General features: G+C 50.8%; 1 protein-coding gene across 1 annotated transcript; it reads left to right on the top strand.

The window, feature by feature from the left end:
• The first annotated feature begins 1,623 nt into the window (after positions 1-1,623).
• On the top strand, positions 1,624-21,630 carry Idh2 (isocitrate dehydrogenase (NADP(+)) 2). Its single transcript, XM_006970010.4, has 11 exons — positions 1,624-1,857; positions 12,787-12,878; positions 15,345-15,510; positions 17,044-17,204; positions 17,288-17,431; positions 17,942-18,078; positions 18,261-18,412; positions 20,371-20,483; positions 20,603-20,700; positions 20,797-20,889; positions 21,282-21,630. Exons 1-11 carry the CDS (start codon positions 1,743-1,745, stop codon positions 21,367-21,369), a joined length of 1,359 nt encoding a protein of 452 aa, XP_006970072.2. The 5' UTR covers positions 1,624-1,742; the 3' UTR covers positions 21,370-21,630.
• Positions 21,631-23,434: the final 1,804 nt, after the last annotated feature.

The following is a 23,434-nucleotide window of genomic DNA, read 5'->3' as shown; positions in this document are numbered from 1 at the left end:
CTCTCTGAGCTCTGCTAACACGAGGTGGAGCAGGCAATGAGGGGCAGTTTAAAAAGTGACCTTGCCTCAATGGCCCCCAACTGATCTGTGCTTATAAAAAACACAAAGACTCTACTTTGATCCCTCAGCAGACAAACTTCAGAGTCCACAACACACTGAGGCTGCAGGAGTGACCTGCCGGGCCTCTGAGATCCTTGTCTGCTGAGGAGGGGAAACAGGAAGCCCCTTATGGGGCTTGAATAGCAATGGCCACTCTTCCAGCAGTGGCCATATGGGCAGATTGCATCTGATTGGTCTGTTCGCCAACCTTGCAGATGTGGATCCGGAAGCCCAGGGACTAGGTATTGCCAGGATGGCATGAAGACCAAAGCCAGCAGCCTCCATGGTCTTTACCATTTTATGCAAGAGATTTGGGAACCCAGCGAAAGGGCTCTCCTGTTGTTCTGGAACATGCTGCCCCAAACCAAAGGCCTTCCTTTGACTGAGGTCTCAGACTCTGGAGGGACCCAAAGTAGCTTCTCCTGGCCTACACTCTCTCTGCTGGCTCCTAGAGCTAAAGTTGTAGCTCAGCCAGCCTGAGACTCCAGGAGGGAAGCTTTGATGTTAGCCGTTCAAGGTCACTCTCCTGGCCCAGCTCCACCTGGCAATGAGGCTGGGGTGAGAACCGGGAGCACAGGGCAGAAAGGTTGCTCTCCTTTGGTGTGACGGGAAAGCTGGAGTGGCTTTGTTAAGATTTTGAGACACAAAACCAAGCCTTCAGTGAACCTTACTTCAAGAAAATGGGTGCTGATGGTTGTCTGTGCAGGTTTTCTTGTTTGTTTTTCCACGCAAACCAAGCAAAATGGGAGCCATTAGGCCGCAGGGTGGCTGGACCTTTGCCTAGGATATAGGAAATATGGGCTCTCCTTCAGGACTGCGTAACTACTGCCATAGAATGTAATTAACTTGAAGACTGGTTGTGCTGTGAAGGATGCCTGCACTTCAACCCTTTTACATACAGAATAGCACAAAAGTCTCCTGGCAGCACTCTCGGGCCCAGGGGAAGCAGATTCTGGCCATGCTGAGGGACTCTGGGGCTGGAAGGCTGGTCTAGCAAGGAACAAAAAAAAAAAAAAAAAAAAAAAAGGTGATTTCAAACTTTGGCTTTGTTTTGTTTTTGTGACAGGGTCTCATGTAGCCCAGGCTGGCCTTGAATTCATGAGCAGAACTCGGGATCCTCTTGCCTCCACCGCACTCGGAATTTCAGCTCTCCATCCTGGTTAGTCCACCCAACTACCTGGAGGAGACCCTAGATGCCACGGCCTTGGCTCAAGAGCGCAAAACTTGTCAATGGGCTAGACAAATGCGCCTTGGCCGATCAGTCAGCCAAACTCGAAGGACGCAGGGGATTTAAGGCGACGTGTCCACCGCTGACATCCTGGTGGAAGCGGGGGAGCTGTGACCCCCCGCGGTCCAAATGAGTCTCTCTGGCTCCTGACGCTGGCGGGGGGGGGGGGGGGGTTTGGACTGAAGCACCCAGAAAGCGCGGGCTCAGCGCTGAAGCGCCGCCCGGGGCTCTGGAACAGGCCCAAAGGTGGCGGGCAGGCTCCTGCCCCGGCCCTGGACCCGCCTTCTCCCGGGTGAGACCCAATGGGGCGGCGGGCTCCGCAGCTCCGCCCCGGTTGGGTCCCGGCCACCCGGGCCAGCCGAGTCCCCGGCGCACAGCCTGGTGCAGCGGCGCGCTCGGACCTCGCGTGTTCGGGATGGCCGGCTACCTGCGGGCCGTGCACTCGCTCTGCAGAGCCCCGGGCCCGACGCGGGCCTGGGCACCGGCCGCTTTGACTGTCCCCAGCTGGCCGGAGCAACCACGGCGCCACTGTGAGTGCCGCCCCGGGGGGTGGGGGTGGGGACCGTGCAGCGCTGCGACGTGGCGACGTCCCGGGAGGGGGACCCCGGAGCGCCACTAGCAACACGCCGGCGGCCGGGGAACAGCGGTGTGCAGGTCGCAAAGGGCCGGGCGGTGGCCTCTCGTTCGGGGCACCCGCACTTGGCGCACCCAGGCTGCTGCAGGCGCAGGGGTTGGGGCGTAGGGCACAGTGGCAGTTGGTGGCCTGGGGCATGATTGCTGGGTCCCGTCAGGGCTGGGGCTCAGCAGGTATTCCGGAGGAGCGTTTTGGGGGGGGTGTGCCTGGGCGCGGAGTGGGGTATCCTGGCAGCTCTGCACCCTGGGAGGGGGACAAGCAGCCCGGAGGGGAGGGAGCGGCCTGCTGTTGCCCTAGGCAGGGGAGGGTCACCTCGCGGTCCCGGCGCAGACAAAGGCGAGGGGGAGAGGCCTCCACTTCCCCTTCGCTCCAATCCCGGCTCACGCTCGTCCCTCCTCTTCAGCAGGCCCACGTCAGCTATTTTGGGAACCTTTACTCGACAGCTGGAGGAATGTCCTTCTATTTTTCCCGCTTTTGTTTGGCTGCCACTCCCCCACCCTCCGCTGCTCAGTCCGGCCCTTGTCCTGGCCTTTTCTTGCTGGGCCCGCCTCGCGCCGCGTATGGGTCGGTCCCGCCTGGCATCCAAGCTGTGGCGAGCAGGCTGGGCACGCACTTTGTCGTTTTCTGCAGCCAGACGTTCCCTTGAGGTCCGCATCGCTTGCCCTCGGCTTCCTTCTTAAACGTGAAGGTGCATCTCGGGGCAGAATGAGCAGGGTTTAGCTGGAGTCTCCGTTACCAACAGGCTGCCCAGCCTGGCGTGTGGGCATCTTTTACACCCCAGCTACAAAAGACAGGGAACAATGTAGAGCACTTTTCTTGATGCCTGTTGCCACGGAAATTCTATCCTGACCTGGCCCAAAGCCCCTTGGGGTTAGCCGAGAGAATGAGGAAGAGGGGGTGGGTCTGGCCATGGGGCTTGTTCTGGCTAGAATGGTAATCTTTAACTGAGTGTGAGAGCAGCTGACTGGAGCTGGGGGCCAGGAGGAGGGAGAGGGCGGGGCCCCTGACCCTCCCCTTTGCCAAGGAGAAAGGGACATTTCTGCTTTTGTGCTTCTGGGATCTGTTTCTGAGTCCTGAAACCCGGTCAAGTGTCTCCGGCCTCATACGGCAGGCCTGCATCAAAATACGGTCGAAGTTAGAGGCACCCAGTGCTCCTTTTTCTTTTCCACCTTTTCCCCTTTTTTGGGGGGAGGGGTCTGCGTTAATGATAAAAATAAAATAAAAACTACCCCGAGAAACCACACTAACAAGAAAACAAGGTTCCTTTGGGATCCTAAAGTTGGTTATACATTTTAAAAAGCAGCCAGTGGAAGGTTCTTCCCAAAGGTCTCCAAGGGTGGTGGTGCTTAAAAAAACGAAAACAAAACGACAAAACCATGCTGTATCTTTGCTGCCCCACAGTTCTGCGTGCATTTCTTTCTCTCCTGTATCCTCCAGTAACTCCTTGCTGGCAGCTCTGAGAAGTCAGAACTTGGGAAGGTCTGGGACAAACACTTAGGTAGACTCCCTTTATTTTGCTCCGGGCTGGAAACTTGGTCATTTCCTCACCTTAACTTTCAAGATGAAGAAACGTGGTCAGTTCCATCACCTTAATAACATTCTTAAGGCATCCTGCTAGCCCTGCACACTTGGAAGGGATGAGCAATCCCAAGTGTCTCAGATTTCAAAATAAATTATTCACTGGCTGATCATCAAATGTTTTTGTTTTAAAACTTTGTTATTTATTATGCGTGTGTGAGAGAAAGAGAGAGATAGATATGATGTGGGCATGCGCATGTGTGCACGTTACAGTACATGTATGGAGGTCAGAGGACAACCCTGTGGAGTTGACCTTCTTTCTTCTACCTTTACCCGCCATCTCACAGGCCTTTCATCAAGTTTTGCAGACCCAGGAGTCAGTTCGCATCTGTGTTGCCCTGAGCCTTGTTTTAGCCACTTCAGAGAAGTCCCGCAGCTGTCCATGCCCAGCACAGCTTACCCCAGAGTTGGTTTGGGTGTTAGGGTTTGACTCAGTAGGTTTTGAGGGGAAATGCTCTAGAACAGAGGTCTAGACCAGGTCTCAACCTGTAGGTTGCTCTAGAACAGGTCTCAACCTGTAAGTTGCTCTAGAACAGGTCTCAACCTGTAGGTCAGGACTCTTTGGGGTTGCTTAGCAGATATTTACATTACGATTCATAACCATAGCAAAATGACAGTTGTGAAGTAAATAATTTTATGGCTAGGGAGGTCATCAAAACATGAAGGACTATGTTAAAGAGTCTGAGCATTAGGAAGATTGAGACCCACTGCTCTGGAAAGACTTGGCTGCCCCCAAGTTTCCACCCTAGCTGGGCTCTCTTGGGCTCATTCTACTTGCTCTTTGGTAGGCTCAGGGACCAGCTCCTTGTATGAAGCCAGGCCCTGTGGCTTGCTTTGGAGTTTGTACTGTGTAAAATGTGCCAGGGCCTCACACATGGCTTGCCGCCTCCAGCTCTTTCTAAACGTTATTTTGAGCCAGTCTCGGTAATTCATTCTGGCTAGCCTTAAAATTTGTGAACCTCCTGCCTCCACCTTCTGAGTAGGTAGGATTATAGGCATGTGCTTTGATACCTGGGTACAACCCCTCCCCCACCCCCCCACCCCCCAGTGCTGGAGCCCCAACCCAGGAATTCACAGATGCCAGGCAAGCCTTCCATCACCAGTCACACCTCCAGCCCAGATTACAAATACTCTTCTACTCAGTGAGCTGCTCTGGGCAGGGTGCCCATCACGTGAGAGAGTTCCCTGCTTCTGTGTGGCAGTGGCCCTGGGCTGTGGGAATGGGAAGAGCACATTCATCTCAACAGACAGTGAGCCCAGGCAGCCCCGATGTATGACTTGTTCTTCATTGATACCGTTAGCAGATTGTAGTCCTTTTCCGGCCAGATACCATGCAAGGTGTAGGGGACAGAGCTGGGAGAGGAGTGGAGAAGAGTTCTGTTTGTGGGCTTTAATCCTAGTGTGGAGGGAACAGGCGTTAAGGTGTGACACCAGTGTGACACAGAGAAATGATCTAACGAGAAGGGTCAGAAAGATGCACAGTGACCAAAGGCACCGAATGCTGAGGCTGGTGACCTGAGTTTGACCCCCAGGACCCACGTGGTGGAAGGAGAGAATGGACTCCCACAAGTTGTCCAGTCGTCCTCTGACCTCCAAAGGTACAGTGCAGTGCATGTGTGTGCACAGAGTAAACAGACGTAGTGCTGAAAGAGCTGAATTGAGAAGGTGTGAGGTAGCCGGGCGGTGGTGGAGCATGCCTTTAATCCCAGCACTTGGGAGGCAGAGGCAGGCGGATCTCTGTGAGTTCGAGGCCAGCCTGGTCTACAGAGTGAGTTCCAGGAAAGGCACCAAAGCTACACAGAGAAACCCTGTCTCAAAAAACCAAAAAAAAAAAAAAAAAAAATGTCTTGTACTGGAAGACTGAGCTTGCCACCTGGGCCACACCCTCAACCCCGAGGCCATTTTTGAGGACTTTGATTTTTTTTTTTTTTTGAGTGAAAAAGAAAGTTCTGCAGGATTTCACAATGTGTACTACAATCAGATGTATTTTTTTTTTACATATTTTTTATTTAAGATTATTTTATGTTTGCCAGTGCTTGTCTGTATGTACACCATGTGCATTATGCATGTCTTGTGTCTGTGGAGGACAGATGAGAGCATCAGATCCCCTGGAACTGGAGTTACAGATGCTTGTGAGCCCCCATATGGGCGCTGGGAATCAAACCGGCATCCTCTGCAAGAGCTTCAAGTGCTCTTAATTGTTGAGCCATCTCTCCAACCCCTAAATATTTATTTTTTATTTTTGTGTGTGTGTGCCATGCATGTGCTGGTGCCTCTGAGGCCAGAAGAGGGCGTTGGATCCCCCGCAGCTAGAGTTCCAGGTGTAATGAGCTGACAGATGTGGGTGCTGGGAATCAAGCTCAGATCCCAGGAGTACAGCAAGTGCTCTCAACTTCTGAGCCATCTCTTCAGCCCCCTGTTTTATTTGCTTATCTTTTTCAAAGCTGGGCGTGGAACCCAGGCCCTCGGGAGATGCAAGGTGGCGTCGCTTTGCAAGTTTTCAGAAAGGCCTGGGTGTTGATATTTGTGCTTTAATGGCACGTCTTCTCTTTCTCTCCCTCAACGCGGGCACACAAGCTATGGTGTACATTGTGGAGGTCAGAGGTCAACCTTGGGTTTTGGCCCTCCCTTTCCACCTTATTTGAGTATGTCTTACAGTTCACCACCGTGTGACAGACACCTACTGAGTCTTGCTCTTTTGATTCTGGAGTTTTGAATTTGAATTCAAAATTCAAAATTGGTAGGCAGCCCTAACCCATTATTTGTGGTGTAGATGGTTTATCACTCCTTGTTTCTTTGAGACAGGCAGAGCGTGGTTTGTCTGCAAAACTAAACAACAGAAATAAGTCTCAAATCCCCACCATCTGGGGTGCTCTAGAGGGTGCAGGCCAGGCCTGGAACAGGGAGGCCCTCCCTCCTTGCTCGTAGTGAATGCTCGCTCACTGTGTCAGGGGTAAGTCATTCTTCAGGACAGGCTGTGATTTGTGTGTGTTGAGGAGGTGGGTTTAAATTCTTACTATTTTTATTTTGGTTAAAATATTAACCTTGACAGCTTTCCTTTTTTTTTTTTTTTTTTTTTTTGTTGTTTGTTTGTTTGTTTTTTGAGACAGGGTTTCTCTGTGTAGCTTTGCACCTTTCCTGGAACTCGATTTGGAGACCAGGCTGGCCTCGAACTCACAAAGATCCGCCTGCCTCTGCCTCCCGAGTGCTGGGATTAAAGGCGTGTGCCGCCGCCGCCACCCGGCTGACAGCTTTTCTTTTTAGAATATCTTTTTTTTTACATTGATTGTGTGTGTGTGTGTGTGTGTGTGTGTGTGTGTGTGTGTGTGTACGCGCGCACGCGTCACAGCACTGGTATGTCAGAGAACAACTGGCAGGAGTTGATCCTTTCTGCGCACCAGATAGAATCCAGGGATTGAACTCAGTGCTTAGGCTGGGCTATCTCTGGCCCTGGAATATCTTTTATTTATTCTTTGGTGATTTCTTTCTTTTTTATTATTTTAAAGGTATTTTAAAATTGATTCTTTGACAACTTCACACATCCATACAATGTATCTTGATTGTTTCTACCAACATCCCCTTACACTACCCACTCACTCACTTCAGTAGCCTCAGCTGCAGAATCTTTTCCTCTTGCAAAACTGAAACTCTGTATCTATGAAACAGTAACTTTCTATTTCCTCCTCCCTCAATCAACCCCACCGCCGACTGTGGGTAAATGTCTAGGCTAGCTGTTCTCAACCTGTGGGACCCCTTGACAAACCTCTATCTCCAAAAATATTTACATTATGATTCATAACAATAGCAAAATTACAGTTATGATGTAACAATTAAAATAATTTTATAACAGCGTCACCACAACATGAGGAACTGTATTAAAAGTATTGTCGCAATAGGAAGGTTGAGAACCTCTGGGTGGTAGTGGCGCACACGCCTTTAATCCCCGCACTTGGGAGGCAGAGTCAGGCGGATCTCTGTGAGTTCAAGGCCAGCCTGGTCTACAGAGTGAGATCCAGGACAGGCACCAAAACTACACAGAGAATCCCTGTCTTGAAAAAAACAAAAAACAAAAAAGCCCCAAAAGACACCCCCCCCCCAAAAAAGGTTGAGAACCACTGTTCTAGGCACTGTGTAAGTAGAATCCTACAGTATTTGTCTTTGGTTTTTTATTATGTTTGCTTTTTTTTTCTTTTGAGACAGAATTTCTCTGTGTAACAGTCCTGGCTGTCCTGGAATGTTTTGTAGACCAGGCTGGCCTCAGACTCACAGAGAATGGCCTGCCTCTGCCTCCTGAGTGCTGGAACTGAAGGCATGCGCCATCTCTCCTGGCATAATGGTCAGTCTGTGTTATATGCTGTTCTTAGGGCTCACCTATGTTGTGGCATGTGACTGGCTTTTCTTTCTTTTCTTTTTCTTCCTTCTAAATCTGAATAATATTTCACGGATGTGCAGACCATATTTTGTTTGTTCATTTACTCATTGCTAGACACTACCTTTTGGTTGTTGTGAACGAACGTCTGCAACGAACATGGGTGTGCAAGCATCTTTTTCCAGTCCTTGCTCAATTGAATTTGACCCTGGCTTTGGTTCTCTTGGTTTGCTTGTTTATTTGTTTCTTTTGGCAGTACTGGTGATGGAACCCAGGGCTTTGCCCAGGCTGTGCAAATGCTGTACCATTGAGCGCATTCCAGGAAGTGCTCTTGCCTCAGCCTCCTGAGGGCTGAGATCACAGGAGTCCAGCATCACACCCGGTTCAAACCCCCCACAGTTTACACTTGATCCTAACGAAAAGGCTGAGAAGCGATCTCTCCTGGTTGGCTTGTTGGTTGAGGTGGGGTCATTTGGAGCCCAGGCTGGCTGTGAATTCTATATGTAGTCAAGGATGACCTTGGGTTTCTGATCCTGCAAACCCAGTTTATGCAGTAATGAAGGCTGAACTTGGGCCTCGTGAACTCTAGGCAAGCACTCTATCAGCTGAGTTACATTCCCAACCCCACTCATGATGTTTTTTTTTATTTTAATTTTTTATTTTTTTTAAGATTTATTTTATTTTGAATATGTGTATATGTAGGGGTATTGAGCACATATTAATCCTTATAGGAGGTTGTGAGCTGCCTGAAATGGGTACTGGGAACTAACTCAAATCCTCTGGAAGAAAAGTATGTACTCTTACCCTCTGAGCCACCTCTCCAGAACTTCCTGAGTTAAACAAGAAAAATTAGCTGGGCGGTGGTGGCAGCGGCGCATGCATTTAATCCCAGCACTTGGGAGGCAGAGCCAGGAGGATCTCTGTGAGTTCGAGGCCAGCCTGGGCTACCAAGTGAGTCCCAGGAAAGGCGCAAAGCTACACAGAGAAACCCTGTCTCGAAAAACCAAAAAAAAAAAAAGAAAGAAAGAAAGAAAAATTATTTTGTTTGTGAGTGCTTTACCTGCATGTATGCTTATACGTGTACCGTGTGTATCGAGTGCCAGATCTCATTGTAGATGGTTGTGAGCTACCATGTGGTTGCTGGAAATTGAACTCAGGATCTCTGGAAGAGCAGCCAGATGCTCTTAACTGCTGAGCCATCTCTCCAGCCCCCCTTTCCTGACTTTTAAAATCATTTGTCACCAATGGATATTTAAAAAATACCACTACCTGAACCAGGCATGGTGGTATTGATGCCGGTAACCCCAATGCTCAGGAGACAGAGGCAGCAAGACTTTACATTTGTGGTCATCCTGGGATAGAGTGAAAGCTTGAGCTTTACAGTAAGACCCTGTCCTCCCCAAATCAAAACCCAAACCAAGCAACAACAACAACAACAACAAAAATGGGGTAGAGTGCCTGCTTAATAACATGTATGAGGCCTTGAGTTCAATCTTTGGCCCCAAATAATAGAGAGAAAAAAAGAACAGAGCCACAGTGGCACATACCTTTAATCCCCAAATAATAGAGAGAAAAAAAGAACAGAGCCACAGTGGCACATACCTTTAATCCCAGCGCTCTGGGAGGCAGAGGCAGGTAGATCTCTGAGTTTGAGGTCAGCCTGGTCTACAGAGTGAGTTCCAGGACAGCCCAGGGCTACACAGAGAAACCCTGTCTCAAAAAACAAAGCAAACAAACAAAAAATTCTAGAATTACATTTAAAAAAAATCAAGAGGGGCTTGCTTACAGTTTTAGGGGCTTAATGCATTATCATCACGGCAGGGAGGCAGGCAGGCGAGGCACAGGAGTAGTTATCAGCTACTTCCTCATTGTAGGCTGAGAGAGAGAGATTGGGCCTGACATGGGCTTTTGAAACCTCAAAACCCACCCCTAGTGACTCACTTCCTCTAACAAGGCCACACCTCCTAATCCTTCTCAAATAGTGCCAGTCCCTGATGATGAAGCATCCAAATATATGAGCCTGTGGGGGGCCACTCTTATTCAAACCACCCTAGGTGCGTGGTTCAGTGGAAGAGAGTTTGGGGTGAGTACACAAGGCTCTGGGTCTGTCTTTGGGGGGAGGGACAGGACATCAATTTTTAGGGCAAACCAAAAGGGCCTAGCTGGCTTGGACAGGTCCCTGCCCCAGCTCCTCTGGGAAGCCTCAGTGACCTGGAGTTGACAACAAACAGTGTTGTTTGCTCTGTTACCTGTTCTCTCCGCCTCCCTCCCTGTGTGCTTCCACATCTTAATATCCCGGTGTCGATGGTGCTTACTTAGCACCAGGTTGCTATGTGGATAGATAGGCCAAGTTCTCTAATTCCATTAACACTCCCATGTATACCAGGGTGTAATCGGGACTTTGACCCTGTGCCCTGCTGAGGGGTGTGGCAGCACATCAAAGCTGGCATAGGACGGCGGCAGCTGCTGCTGAGGTCGAGACTCTGAGACCTGGCTTATGGTGTAGTTTGAAAGGTTTAAAACCATCTGACAAGCTGTCTTTAAATTAACTCGCCTCAGAAGAGCTGTCTAGAAGCTAAGCAAGTTCTGCCCAGCAGACTGTCTCAGGCCCTTCTCACTAAAGCTTCAGACCAAAGTGAAAGAATTCTGTGGTTTGGGTTGAAGGCATCTTGGGTATGGTAATGGGGTCAGCCATGTCTGCCTTTAGTCCCCAGGGAGAGGGCTAGTTCATGTCTGTGCTTTTGGCTTCCTGGCATCTGACCCACAAGGACGGGCTACAGTGAGCTAGGGACCCGACAGCAACCACACTCCCTAACGCTCCTTCTTCTCCCTAAATAGTCGCTAAGGTTCTCTCTCGCTTTATTGTTCAAAATCACTTGCATGTCTTCGGGCAGTGAACCGCTTTGCTCCCTTTGGATGAGATTTACATTCAAGGGTGTTGTGAGTCAGAACTGAGGTATGTCGTAGGGCAATGATTTGTTTAAGTTTCAGACAAACTTTCAGGTATTCCAGGATGGCCTTGAACTTACTATGTTGTTAAGGCTGATATCGAACTTACCTTGAAGTTACTGACTCCTGAGTGCTGGGATTACTGGCGCTTGCCACCACATCCAGTTTATGGGATGTTGGGAATTGGGCCCAAGGCTTCATGCATGCTAGACAAGCATTATATCAACTGAGCTGCAGTCCGAAGCCAGTTTGTTGAGGTACTTTAAAAAATATTTTTAAGGAGCTGGAGAGATGGGTCAGCAGTCGGGAACACTTACTGTTCATACAGAGGCCCGGGTTTGGTTCTCAGCGCCCACATGGCAGCTCACAACCATGCATAACTCCTGTTCCAGGCAATCTAATGTCCTTTCTCATCTTCTTAGACACTGCATGCATGTGGTGCACACACATACATGCAGGCAAAACACTCATACACATAAACAAATAAATGTTTAAAAAAATTAACATTCGTGTGTGTGTGTGTGTGTGTGTGTGTGTGTGTGTGTGTGTGTAGGTCAGAGAACAACTTGAACACGTTGGTTCTCTCCCAGTATTTGGGTTCTAGAGATCGAACTCAGGTTGTTGGACTTGGTGACAAGCTCCATTATCTGCTGAGCCATCTTGCCTGCCCTTGGTGGGGTTTTGGTACTTTCTCTAGAATGACCGATTCACCCGAGTCTGCTTGACCCAGAGGCTGAGTTCCCTTCTCAGGTGCCATACGCCTGTGTTCCCAGAGAGGAAGGTCCAAGTCCTCAGGGCTTTGTTATGTTCCTTCTCTGTAACCTGAGGTAATAAGCCGAGCATCTCTGACCCTCAGCTTCCTCATCTTTAAAATGTCATGAGGGTCTGGAGAGATGGCTCAGAGGTTAAGAACACCAGCTGCTGCTCCAAAAGACCCAGGTTCAATTCCCAGCACTCACATGGCAGCTTACAACTGCCTATAACTCCAGTTCCGGAGGATCTGACACCCTTACACAGACGTACATGTAGACAAAACACCAATGCACATAATAATGTTTGTAAAAATCACTAAAGAAAAATAAATAAATAAAGTGGAAGTGACGAGTATTGTAGCATGTACCTGTAATCTTAGTATTTGGGAAGTGAAGGCAAAAGGGTCATGAGCTTGAGGCTAGCCTGGTCAAACAGTGACTGTCAGGCCAGCCTGGGCTACATATCCAGATGCCGTGCAAAAAATAAATAAGCTAGTGTGGTAGTGCAGGCAGGTAGCCCCAGACCTGAGAAAGTTGAGGCAGGAAGATCAGACATTCAAGGTCATCCCAGGCTATACAGAGAGGTCAGGAGCCTGGCCTCCATGTGACTCTGTCTCCAAAACACTTACCAACCAACCAACCAAAACCAAGCTGGCACTGGGGATGCTGTACTTGGGGTTGCTTTGCAATGAGATGGTGATTGGAACAAGCAGGCTTGGTCTGTTGTCAGATACGTCTTGGGCTCTCACTGTGGGTCTGCACATGCCTCTCCTGGCTTCAGGCTTTTGAGAGCTCGAAGCTTGCAGACAGGTCAAGCTTAGTGTCTTTGAGAGGATTGTATTGGAAGGACACACAGGGAAAGCAAAGAGCCGAGACTTGGAGAAGTGGTGAGTCTGTCCACCTGAGGATTTGTGGGCAGGAACCCTGGACAATCTTCCCCTGACTTGGTCCTGGACCGGGTAGGCCCAGCTGGCTGTGGTTCTCTGTTGGTCTCTTCAGTTTCCAAGGGGAGAGGATCTGGCTGGCCAGGCTGCCCCCAGCCCCTTACGCTGGGTGTGATGGGTTAGGTCTATACGGCCATCCTCCATGTGCAAATGCAGGTCTCGAAAGCAGGAGAGGGGCCGGTTGGTGGGCTCTTGGAGCCTTTGATTGTGACGTGCTATGTGCCCATTTCCAGATGCTGGCAAGAGGATCAAGGTGGAGAAGCCAGTGGTGGAGATGGACGGCGATGAGATGACCCGAATCATCTGGCAGTTCATCAAGGAGAAGGTAACGCGCGCGCCCCTCCCCCCACAGTGGGCGGCAAGTAGATGGTCAGTCCTACAAGGTTTCAGGTCCGCATGAGTCCAGTGGTTCCCAGGTGGACAGCAGTCCTCCTTTTTACTGTCCGCCCCCCCCCTCCTCATGTTAACAACATTAGTAGTTGTTAGGTTTTTTTGCTGTCGGCCGGTGCCTGTCCTGAGCAGTCTGGGGCTCTCACTGGTGCTGAAATGTGCAAGCTTTTTCAAATCTTTTTCATTTGAAAGCTTTTTATTACATTTGTTTGTTGGTTGGTGAGCATGAATGTGCCATGGCGCACAGGTGGAGGTCTGGGGACTTGTCGATTCTCTCCTACCGTGTGAGCCCTGGGGATTAGACTCAAATTGCCTGGCTTGGCAGTAAGTGCCTTTACCCCCCGAGACACCTGTCAATCACAAGTCTGTTCTTAAAAAAAAGAAAAGAAAAGAAAAGAAATTGGGGGTTGGCAAGATGGTCCAGTGGGTAAAGGTACTTGCTGACAAGCCTGAAGATGTTTGGTTTTGTTGTTTGTTTGTTTGGTTGTTTTTTTGTTTTTTGAGGCTGGGTTTCACTGTATAACTGCCCTGGCTGTCCTGGAACTTGCTCTGTAGGCTAGGCTAGCCTTGAACTCACAGAGATCTGCCTGTCTCTGCCTCCCGAGTGCCAGGATTAAAGGCATGCACCACCACCACCACCACCACCACCACCAGACCCAAGCCTGATGATGTAATTTCAATCCCCGAGACCCACCTGGAAAAAGGAAAGGACATATTGCTACAAGTCATCTTCTGCTCTCCACACACTAGCCATGGCACACACACACCTCCACACGTACCCACACAATAAATAATAGATATAATAAAAATTAATTTGTGTGTGTGCATAGGGGTCAGGAGAGGGTGTTCGGTGTCCTGTCACCCTCCACTAGTGTGCTGAGCCGGTCTCTCCCTAGACTGGAGCCTGTGTTTTCTATGGTAGGCCGGAAGCCAGCAAGCCTCAGTGGTCCTCCTGCCTCTCTCCCAGATCTGGGCTTACAAGCATGTACAAGATGCCCTGTGGGTGCTGGAATCCAAATTGCTGCTCACAATTTTGTAGCAAGTGGCTTCTAACCACTGAGCCATTGCTCCAGCTTTTTTTTTTTTTTTAATTAAAAACGTTATTTGAGATTGGTTTGTGTGTCTAGATGTTTTGTCTTTGTGTATGTATGTGTACCACATGGGTGCCTGGTGCCCTCAGAGGTCAGAAGAAGGTATTGGATTCCCTGGAACTGGAGTCATGGGTGGTTGTGAGTTGTCATGTGGGTGCTGGGAACCGAACCCAGGTCTCTTACAAGAGAAGCAAGTGTTCTTATCCCCTGAGCCATCTCTCCCGCTCCCCTACCTCCTTTAATTTTTTTTTCTTTTTTAAGCCAAAGTCTCACTCTACATCTCAGGCTGGTCTCAAACTCACAGTGGTCCTCTGCTTCAGACTTTTGAATCAGGAATTACAAAGTCATATGCAGCCATACCTGCCTGTAAGACAGGGCTTTTTTTTTTTTTAATATATTTTAGCAGGGCTGGAGAGATGGCACAGCCATCGAGAGCCCTTGTCCTTGCGGAAGACTCAGGTTCAATTCCCATCACCGACACGGCGGTTCACAACCCTCCATAACTTCAGTTCCAGGGGATCCAATACCCTCTTCTGATCTTCATAGGCACCAGGCACGCATGTGGACAGACATACATGCAAGCAAAACAGCCATACATGCACTCAGGAGGCAGAGGCAGGTGGATCTCTGTGAGTTCCCGGCCAGCCAGGACTACATAGTGAAACCCTGTCTCAATCAATCAATCAATCAGTGAATGAATGAATGAATGAATGAATGAATGAATAGACTTATTTTTAATTATGTGTAAGTGTGTATGCCTATGTGTGGGTATGCCAGTTCCCACAGTGGCCAGAGGTGGCAGGTTCCCTGGAGCTGGAGTTACAGTGGTTCCCTGATGTGGCTTCTGGGAATTGAACTTGGGCCCTTCTGCAGGAGCAAGATGCACTCTTAACTACTGAGCCACCTCTCCAGCCAGAGACAAGTCTTAACTGTGTAGCCCAGGCTGGCCCCAAACTCCTGATCTTCTTTCCTCAGCCTCCCAAGTGCTGGGACTGCAGGTGTGTGTCACCATGTCTGGCTGAGGCTGCCCCATCCCCATAAAGATCGCAGACCACTTGGAGGAGGAGGGGGACCCCACTGTATTATAGACTTGGGACTTAGCTGACTTGATGGGGCACTAAAGTAGTGGGAGATGCTCACACCTGGCTCCCTTCTGCGGAACCCAGTGTGGCTTACCTCTCAGAACCCAGCCTCCTGCCATCTCTGCCTCACCGAGGAATGGCTCCCTCCTGTGACCTCGCTCACATGCCTTGTCATCCTGCCCAAGTCAGTCTTCTGGCTTGACACTTCGCTCGGGCTCTCTTCCCTAGCTCATCCTGCCTCACGTGGACGTCCAGCTCAAGTATTTTGACCTCGGCCTTCCACACCGTGACCAGACCAATGACCAGGTCACCATCGACTCTGCGCTGGCCACCCAGAAGTACAGTGTGGCTGTCAAGTGTGCCACGATCACCCCTGATGAGGCTCGTGTGGAAGGTATGAGGTGCGGTGGGGGTCACGGAGGCTGGCAGCGCCCCTGAGGCTGATTTCACTTGGAGCCTGAGTTGGGGTGATGGGGACTGCGAGGTCAGTCCAGTCTTGCTGAGAGGGCCTGCTGTGCAGCTGGGGGAGGTGTGGTTGGGGGACAGCCTCATGTTCACGGCCAGGCCAGGCTTCATGTCTGGCAGAGGCCAGGCGGGTATCCCCGCTCTGGTGCATGGCTTACACCAGTGAGAGGCGTCGGCAGTTACAGGGAGGAAGGAGACGGTGCTGGCGCTCTCACTGTGGTGAAGGTCTTTAACAGCCTGGCCCACTGACCTCTGGCCTGTTGGCGGGCTGGTCTACAGAGGCTGTGCGGAAGCTGGGGGAGGGTGGGTGCAGGGCTGACGCTGCAGGGCTGGCTGCAGGCTAACCTCGCTTTCCCCGGAGCTCAGCATTTCCACTCTTCTAATCCCCCCCCCCCTTTTGCCGTGTGACTGCTTAGTCACCTCACTGCACCCACCATGGCCTTTTCCTTTCTCCGCATCCCTTCTTCTGGCAGCTGCTGAGATCCACAGCCTGCCTGTCTTGGCATTTTTCTCTTAAACTCCAATAAAATGGTCCCTAAGCTTCAAAAACAACAACAGGAGAATATGGTTTAGGACTTTTCCTCCCTAATTTCTGCAGCATGAGGAAGCCAGGAACAAGCATTCCAGCTGGTCTTCAGAGCTGGGGGTGTGGCTCCGGGGCGGAGTACTTGCTTAGCATGCATAAGGCCCTGGGTTCAATCCCCAGCTCTGCAAAACAACAACAAAGAGAAACTCAAGAAACACCAGCCGTCTCTAGACCACCTGCCTATAAGAAAAAAAATGCGAGTGAAAGTCCTTGGAGAAAAACCGAGGCCCTTGTGCATGCTAGACAAGCATTGCGTCACAGAACTGCATCTCCAGCCTGGTGCTGGGGTCTGTAGCACATTCCTTTACAGACAACATCTTAGTGTCTTGGGCAGGATGGTTTAGAGGGAAGCTGCCCTTTCTCTTGGCTGAGAAACCTCCGTGTGGACCTGGGAAAATGGCGGCCAGGCAGTGTTCCGGGCACTTTACAGACAACTCATTTAGTGAGAACCCAGCACACTTGGTATTTCATCAGCGATTTCATTTCACAGCTCAGGCCCGTTGCAAGCCTCAGTCACAACTGGTTGATTCCAGGGGCCACGTGTTTATACTCTAGACCACCGGTTCTCAGCCTTCCTAATGCGGCCATCCTTCAATGCAGGTCCTCAGGCTGTGGTGACTCCCCCAACCATTAAATTATTCTCGTTGCTGCTCCCTAACTGTAATTTTGCTCTTATGAGTCACAATGTAAATACCCGTGTTTTCTGGTGGTTCTTAGGTGACCGTACAGGGGTCGAGACCCACAGGTTGAGAACGACTGCTCTAGACCCGTCTGCCTTCTCCAGGATAACATCTGGGTCCCCTGTCGGGCTGCGTTTTGGCTCGGGGTGCATTCTGGTGGCTCTGTGATGGGTCTGTCTTATCTCTGTCCTCACAGAGTTCAAGCTGAAGAAAATGTGGAAGAGCCCTAATGGAACTATCCGGAACATCCTTGGGGGAACCGTCTTCAGAGAGCCGATCATCTGCAAAAACATCCCCCGCCTTGTCCCTGGCTGGACCAAGCCCATCACCATTGGCAGGCACGCCCACGGCGACCAGGTAGGCCGGGCTTGGAGACAGTCAAGTCTCTTGACTCATGCTCCCCATGGGAAGCCCTGGCTCGAACGACCTGTCCTCTGCAGTACAAGGCCACAGACTTTGTGGTAGATCGAGCCGGCACGTTCAAGATGGTCTTCACCCCGAAGGACGGCAGCAGCGCCAAGGAGTGGGAGGTGTACAACTTCCCTGCCGGTGGCGTGGGCATGGGGATGTACAACACCGACGAGGTAAGGCCCTGGCCAGCCTCCTCCCCAGCTCATCTCCACCTCCGCCATTCTGTAGCTTTCTTTACTTCTGTTGGCCTCATTCTCATACCTGGGAGAGATGGAAGAGACCAGAAAGGAGCGCAGGCTTGCGCCGGCCCTGATCGGGTCACATGACCACCGTTGAGCCAATCACAGATGGCCATAGAGGACGGCTCTAGTTGGAGAAGTTGGAGACACATGGTCAAACCTAGCCCTAGCCGTAGGCAGCTTAACCAGGTCTACAGCCAGGCCCGCACCGGCTGTGAGGTCTAGGAATCGTGAGGTAGAGAGAGCTGTCCAAAGTGAAGTTGGTGGTAGGGGTCTGTGCTCCCAAAAATCTGGAGGGAGAAGATGGGCCAGCCAAAGCAACGGGGTCTCACTCCATGGTGGTAGGGGTCGAGGAGTCTTATGGAGATGGTGCTGGCCCTGGGACCATGGGCAAGACTGGCAGTCCTCAGGCTGGGGGCCATGCTATGCCCACTCTCCCCACAGTCCATTTCGGGCTTTGCGCACAGCTGCTTCCAGTACTCGATCCAGAAGAAGTGGCCGCTCTACTTGAGCACCAAGAACACCATTCTGAAGGCCTATGACGGGCGTTTCAAGGACATCTTCCAGGAGATCTTTGACAAGTAACAGCCTCTGACGCTTTCTGAGGGCACCACAGCCTCCCAGCTCCCCTGCGCCATCCCTGCTCCGCCTGGGGAGGTGGTGCTCCCTCCCAGTGTGCTTGGTTCAGCTTTGGGGTTCAGGGAGGGGTCCCGAAGCTGCCAGCCTCCTGTCCGCTCCCCGAAACAAGCCCTTTTGCTCCCAGGCACTATAAGACGGACTTTGACAAGAATAAGATCTGGTACGAGCATCGGCTCATCGACGACATGGTGGCCCAGGTGCTCAAGTCTACGGGTGGCTTTGTGTGGGCCTGCAAGAACTATGACGGGGATGTACAGTCCGACATCTTGGCTCAAGGTACGCTAGGATGACCCGCTTCCGGGGGAGGACCCGCTTCGGGGGGCGGGGTGGGGTGGGGGTGGAGGAGCTGTTGGTATCCCATGGCTGGAGTGACTTTTTCTTTTATTAAAATTTTCAATATGATTGTAAGCACAGGGTTAAGTGAAAGAGAGGCCCTTGGGGAGAAAGTAAGATACATCCAAGTTAGGCCGGGCGTAGTGGCGCACGCTTTCAATCCCAGCACTCGGGAGGCAGAGCCAGGCAGATCTCTGAGTTGGAGGCCAGCCTACAAGATGATCTACAAAATGAATTCCAGGACATCCAGAGCTGTTATACAGAGAAACCCTGTCTTGAAAACAAAACAAACAAACAAAAAGATACACCCAAGAGCATGAGTGTGGACTCCTCAAAGAGTCATCTAGAGGGGTGCGAGTGTGTGTGTGTGTGTGTATGTGTGTGTGTTCGTTCCCCCGTGGAGGCCAGAAGTTGGTTTTAGGTGTCTTCTAGTGTGCTCCATCTTATTATATATATACATATATATACACATATATTATATATACATATAAAATACATATATATTGTATTTTATATATGAGTGGCGTGTCTTCATGCACACCAGAATCTGATCCCATTACAGACCGTTGTGAGCCACCATGTGGTTGCTGGGAATTGAACTCAGGACCTCTGGAAGAGTAGTCAAGTGCTCTTAACCACTGAGCCATCTCTCCAGCCCCAATATATTTTTTAAAAATTACATTTATAAGGTCAGGCACGGTGGCATTATGAACAGAGGCAATTGGATCTTTGTGAGTTCGAGGACATAGTGAGTTTTAGGACAGCCAGAGCTACATAATAGACCCCGTCTAAAAACGTTTATGAATTCATTATTTATCTGTCTGGCTGACAGTACTGGGATCCTACACAGGTCCTCATGAGAGCCAGGCAAGCACTGAGCTGCCTTTCTTTATTTGTGCTCGTGGAGGACACCTTGCAGGAGGTGCTTCTGTCCTTCCACCACGTGGGTCCCAGAGGCTGACCTCAGGTTGTCAGGCTTGGTGACAGGAGCCTTCGCCCCCCTGAGCTCTCTTATTTTTTGAGACCGTTTTCTCAGTGAACTAGAATTTAAACTAGCTGGCTGCTGCGTCCAGGGCATCTGCCTATCTCTGTCCCTGTGACTGGTGTGTGACAAGGCTGTTCTAATAGAAAGAAGTGCGGGATGCTGGGCACAGGGCTCACACTTGTGATCTCGGCACTCAGAAGGCTGAGGTGGGCAGATCGCTGTGCGTTCGAGGCCAGCTTGGGTTAAATAGTGAATTCCAGGATAAACAAACATGAAACAGGCAGAAAAAGAGCTCTTGATGGCTCAGCGAGTGAAGGCACTTCCGCCAAGCTCGACAGCTTGAGTTCGATCTCTGGAGCCTACATGTGGAGCAAACAGACTCTTGCAAGCCGTCCTCTGACCTCTACTCGGGCACGTGTGCACTGTCCCCTACACAAAATAAAAGCAAATAAATGTAAAAAACGAAACCTGAGCTGAATCTTTTCCTTCTGGAAAGGGCCCACTTTTTCTTCCTTGAGCCTGCCCATTCCTTGTGGGTCTGGGGGAGTTTTTTTTGATTCCCCAGGATCCTTGACAACAGTCATTCCAGCTGAAATCTGGATCTGGGGGACATCTGGAAATAAAGTTTGAAAGCAGACTCCCAGCAGCAGAAACTGTGAGGGTTGCCAAATAGCCAAGGGCAGCTTGAAATGGCCTTCTAGGAGGCTGCAAGATGGACAGCCCCAGGCTGTGGGGTCTGGGAAGGGAGCACACAGAGGTGTGTTAGCACATTGACGACAGCTGCCTGTGAGGGCTGTATGGTCCTCTCAGCTGCAGTGGGCTGGGAATGGGGGTCAGAAGATGAGGAGGCATCCAGTCTAAGATGAAGGGTCTGGAGCTGAAGCATGACCTCAAGGGGACATCTGCCCACCCCCAGGCTTTGGCTCCCTCGGCCTGATGACGTCTGTGCTGGTCTGTCCTGATGGGAAGACAATTGAGGCTGAGGCCGCCCATGGAACCGTCACCCGCCATTACCGAGAGCACCAGAAGGTAAGTGTGCACCTCAAGATCCAACGCCCATTGGCCCTGATGGCTGGGGGGATGCGCCTGATCTGTCCATCTAAAGCTCTCTCTGGGGCTCAGCTGTTGATCCCATGGCCTGTCCCCAGGGGCGACCCACCAGTACCAACCCCATCGCCAGCATCTTTGCCTGGACACGGGGTCTAGAACATCGAGGGAAGCTGGATGGGAACCAGGACCTCATCAGGTGAGCACACGGGGAGAGGTTGAGCAGCGGCCTGCCTGCAGCCCATGCATGGTTCGGCCCAGCGTGCCCGGGGCCTCACTGCCACATTCCCCACAGGTTTGCACAGACTCTGGAGAAGGTGTGTGTAGAGACCGTGGAGAGCGGAGCTATGACCAAGGACCTGGCTGGCTGCATCCATGGCCTCAGCAAGTGTGTGCTTTGGGATACAGGGCCTGAGACTTCAGCAGGCCGGGGGAAGCCAGGGGAAGGACTTGGGGGCCCTCTCATGAGTCAGTATAGCTACCTAGGGTTGGGGGCAGAACAAGGCCTGAGGTGGTCCCCACGGGCAGGTGCTCAGTTTCTCCAATCTCTTCTCCAACTGTCTCCCGGCTTCTCTCTTCCAAGACCTATGTCAGTGGCTTGTCGCTCTTAAGTTTCTGCTAAATTCACTGTGGCCCTCTGGCAGTGGGCTACTGGAGATCTCGGACCTGTGCCTGGTGGCATGAGATGGCCATTCTGATGCCTGAGGTCTGATGTGCCCGGGAAGGGCTTGGTTGACGGCCTTCAGGAGGCCTGAGTCGCTCCCAATGTTCTCTTGGCAGTGTGAAGCTGAATGAACATTTCCTGAACACCTCGGACTTCCTGGACACCATTAAGAGCAACCTGGACCGAGCTCTGGGCAAGCAGTAGGGGCAGACGCGGCCTAACTGCAGTGGGTGTTCCATACATGGCAGAGGGTGAGCCTCACAGCCTCTCTGGTGGCCTTCCTAGGGGACATTTTTTCTATGATGGAGATTTTTTTAAAGTATGTGAGTGGCTTCCCCTCACGGTGGACACGAGGCAGGAATGGTGTGCCTTACCTCAGCCAGCCAGTGTGTTTTGCATACTGTAATTTATATTGCTCTGAATCACATGGTGCCATATTTAGCTACTAAAAGGCTCTTTGCAAAACCGTCTTGCTGTGTTTGTCCCTGAGTGGGAGGAAGCAGCTGGCAGGGTGCCCCAGGGACAGGGTTGGGGTGCCTCCGGCTGTTAATAGGTCAGCTAGGAGGCCCAAGACAGCTTGTGGGCCTCATGCGCTCCACAGAAGCTGCCTGAGTTACTAGACTTTTGGGGTAGGGCAGGCCCTGGATTCTTCACAAAATTGTCTGCAGTCTTTGTCCCTGAGCGGGAGGCAGCTGGGGCCTAGGGGCAGAGGCTCACACAGAATTCCCAAGCAGGATCCCTTCCGTCTAGGGATTATCCCTTTGTGATACTGTAAATATTATTAACATGTGCACCTTTTGTGGTGCTGAGACTTGGTGTTTTGTGTATACCAAGGAAGCATTCCATCACTGCATCCCTAGCCCTATTCTTTTCTTTGAGACGAGGTCTCATTGTGTAGCTCTGGCTAGTTGGGAACTCACTATATGGATCAGGCTGGTCTTGATCTCACAAAGGTCTACCTGTCTCTGCTTCCCGAGGGCTGGGATTAAAGGCCTGTGCTAGCGTGCTCGGCTTTCTTTGCCCTGTTATACTCTTAAAAACAGATCCTCCCAGGCCCTTTATTGCAGGGCTGCCCGGGCTTTCTGAGGTCTGTGTATATGGGGCCCCTGTTCTCAGGTTCATCTTCACTGCTTTGGTACAACTATAAAATCCCAGCAGTTGGGAGGCAGAGGCAGGGGGATCTCTGTGAGTTCGAGGCCAGCCTGGGCTACCGAGTGAGTTCCAGGAAAGGCACCAAAGCTACACAGAGAAACCTTGTCTTGAAAAACAAAACAAAACACCAACCAACAAACAAACAAACAAAAAAGCAAGGTGTTGAAAGGCTGCTCCAAGCCATACGTACATTCATTGCAAGCACCATCCTCAGGCAGTGATTTCTCTTTCTGCTTGTTGGTCCTGCCGGGTAACTTTTTTTTTTTTTTAACTAATAAAGTCAGCTCTTTGTGTCCAGAGCAGTTTTTTTAGCGGTGCTGGGAACTGAGTTTAGCTAGGCAAGCATTTTATTGCTAAGATCACTAAGCTGTATTCTCAGGCCCCCATCACCCGCCCCACCCTTTTTTAAAAAAATTGGTCTTATATATCCTAGACTGGTCTCAAATTTCTTATGTAGTTGAGGATGACCTTGAACTCTTTAGCCTCCTGTCTCCACCTCCTGAATGCTTGGGACTCTAGGCATGTGCCACAATACTGTTTATGCAGTGCTGGGCATCAAAGCCAGGGCCTCCTGTACGGCAGGCAAGAACTCTTACCAACCAAGCCTCATCCTCAGCCCTAGCCATGGGTTTTAAAACTCTTTTATTTTACTATTTTATGTGTATGGGCGTTTCGCCCTGCATGTATTTCTGTGTACCATGTGCATACAGGGCCTGCTGAGGTCAGAAGACGACACTGGATCCCCTAGAACTGGAGTTAGTTACAAACAGATCTGAGCAGCCACGTTGGGGGTGGGACTCAGACTCTCTGGAAGAGCAGCCAGTGCTCTGAACTGACTGCCCAGCCCCTAGTCACAGGTTTCGTATCTGCAGATGCAACTAACCTCAGAGTGGGAACATTTGGTAGAGCGGTGCATGCCTGTAATCCCAGCACGTGGGAGGCTGAGGTTGAAAGATCACCAGGAGTTTGAAGAGTCTGTCTCAAAAACCAAAAGCAAAACAAAACAAAAACTCTGAAAAGGTCCGGTGTGCGCACACACTTGTAATCTTGGTTCAGGGACCTGAGGCAGGAAGACGGTTGAGTTCCAGGCCAGCCAGGGGTGGATAGTGAGACCCTG

This window comes from Peromyscus maniculatus, chromosome 1 (assembly GCF_049852395.1).
Source record: "Peromyscus maniculatus bairdii isolate BWxNUB_F1_BW_parent chromosome 1, HU_Pman_BW_mat_3.1, whole genome shotgun sequence".
NCBI lineage: Eukaryota > Metazoa > Chordata > Mammalia > Rodentia > Cricetidae > Peromyscus > Peromyscus maniculatus.
This window is presented reverse-complemented; position numbering and strand designations above follow the sequence as displayed.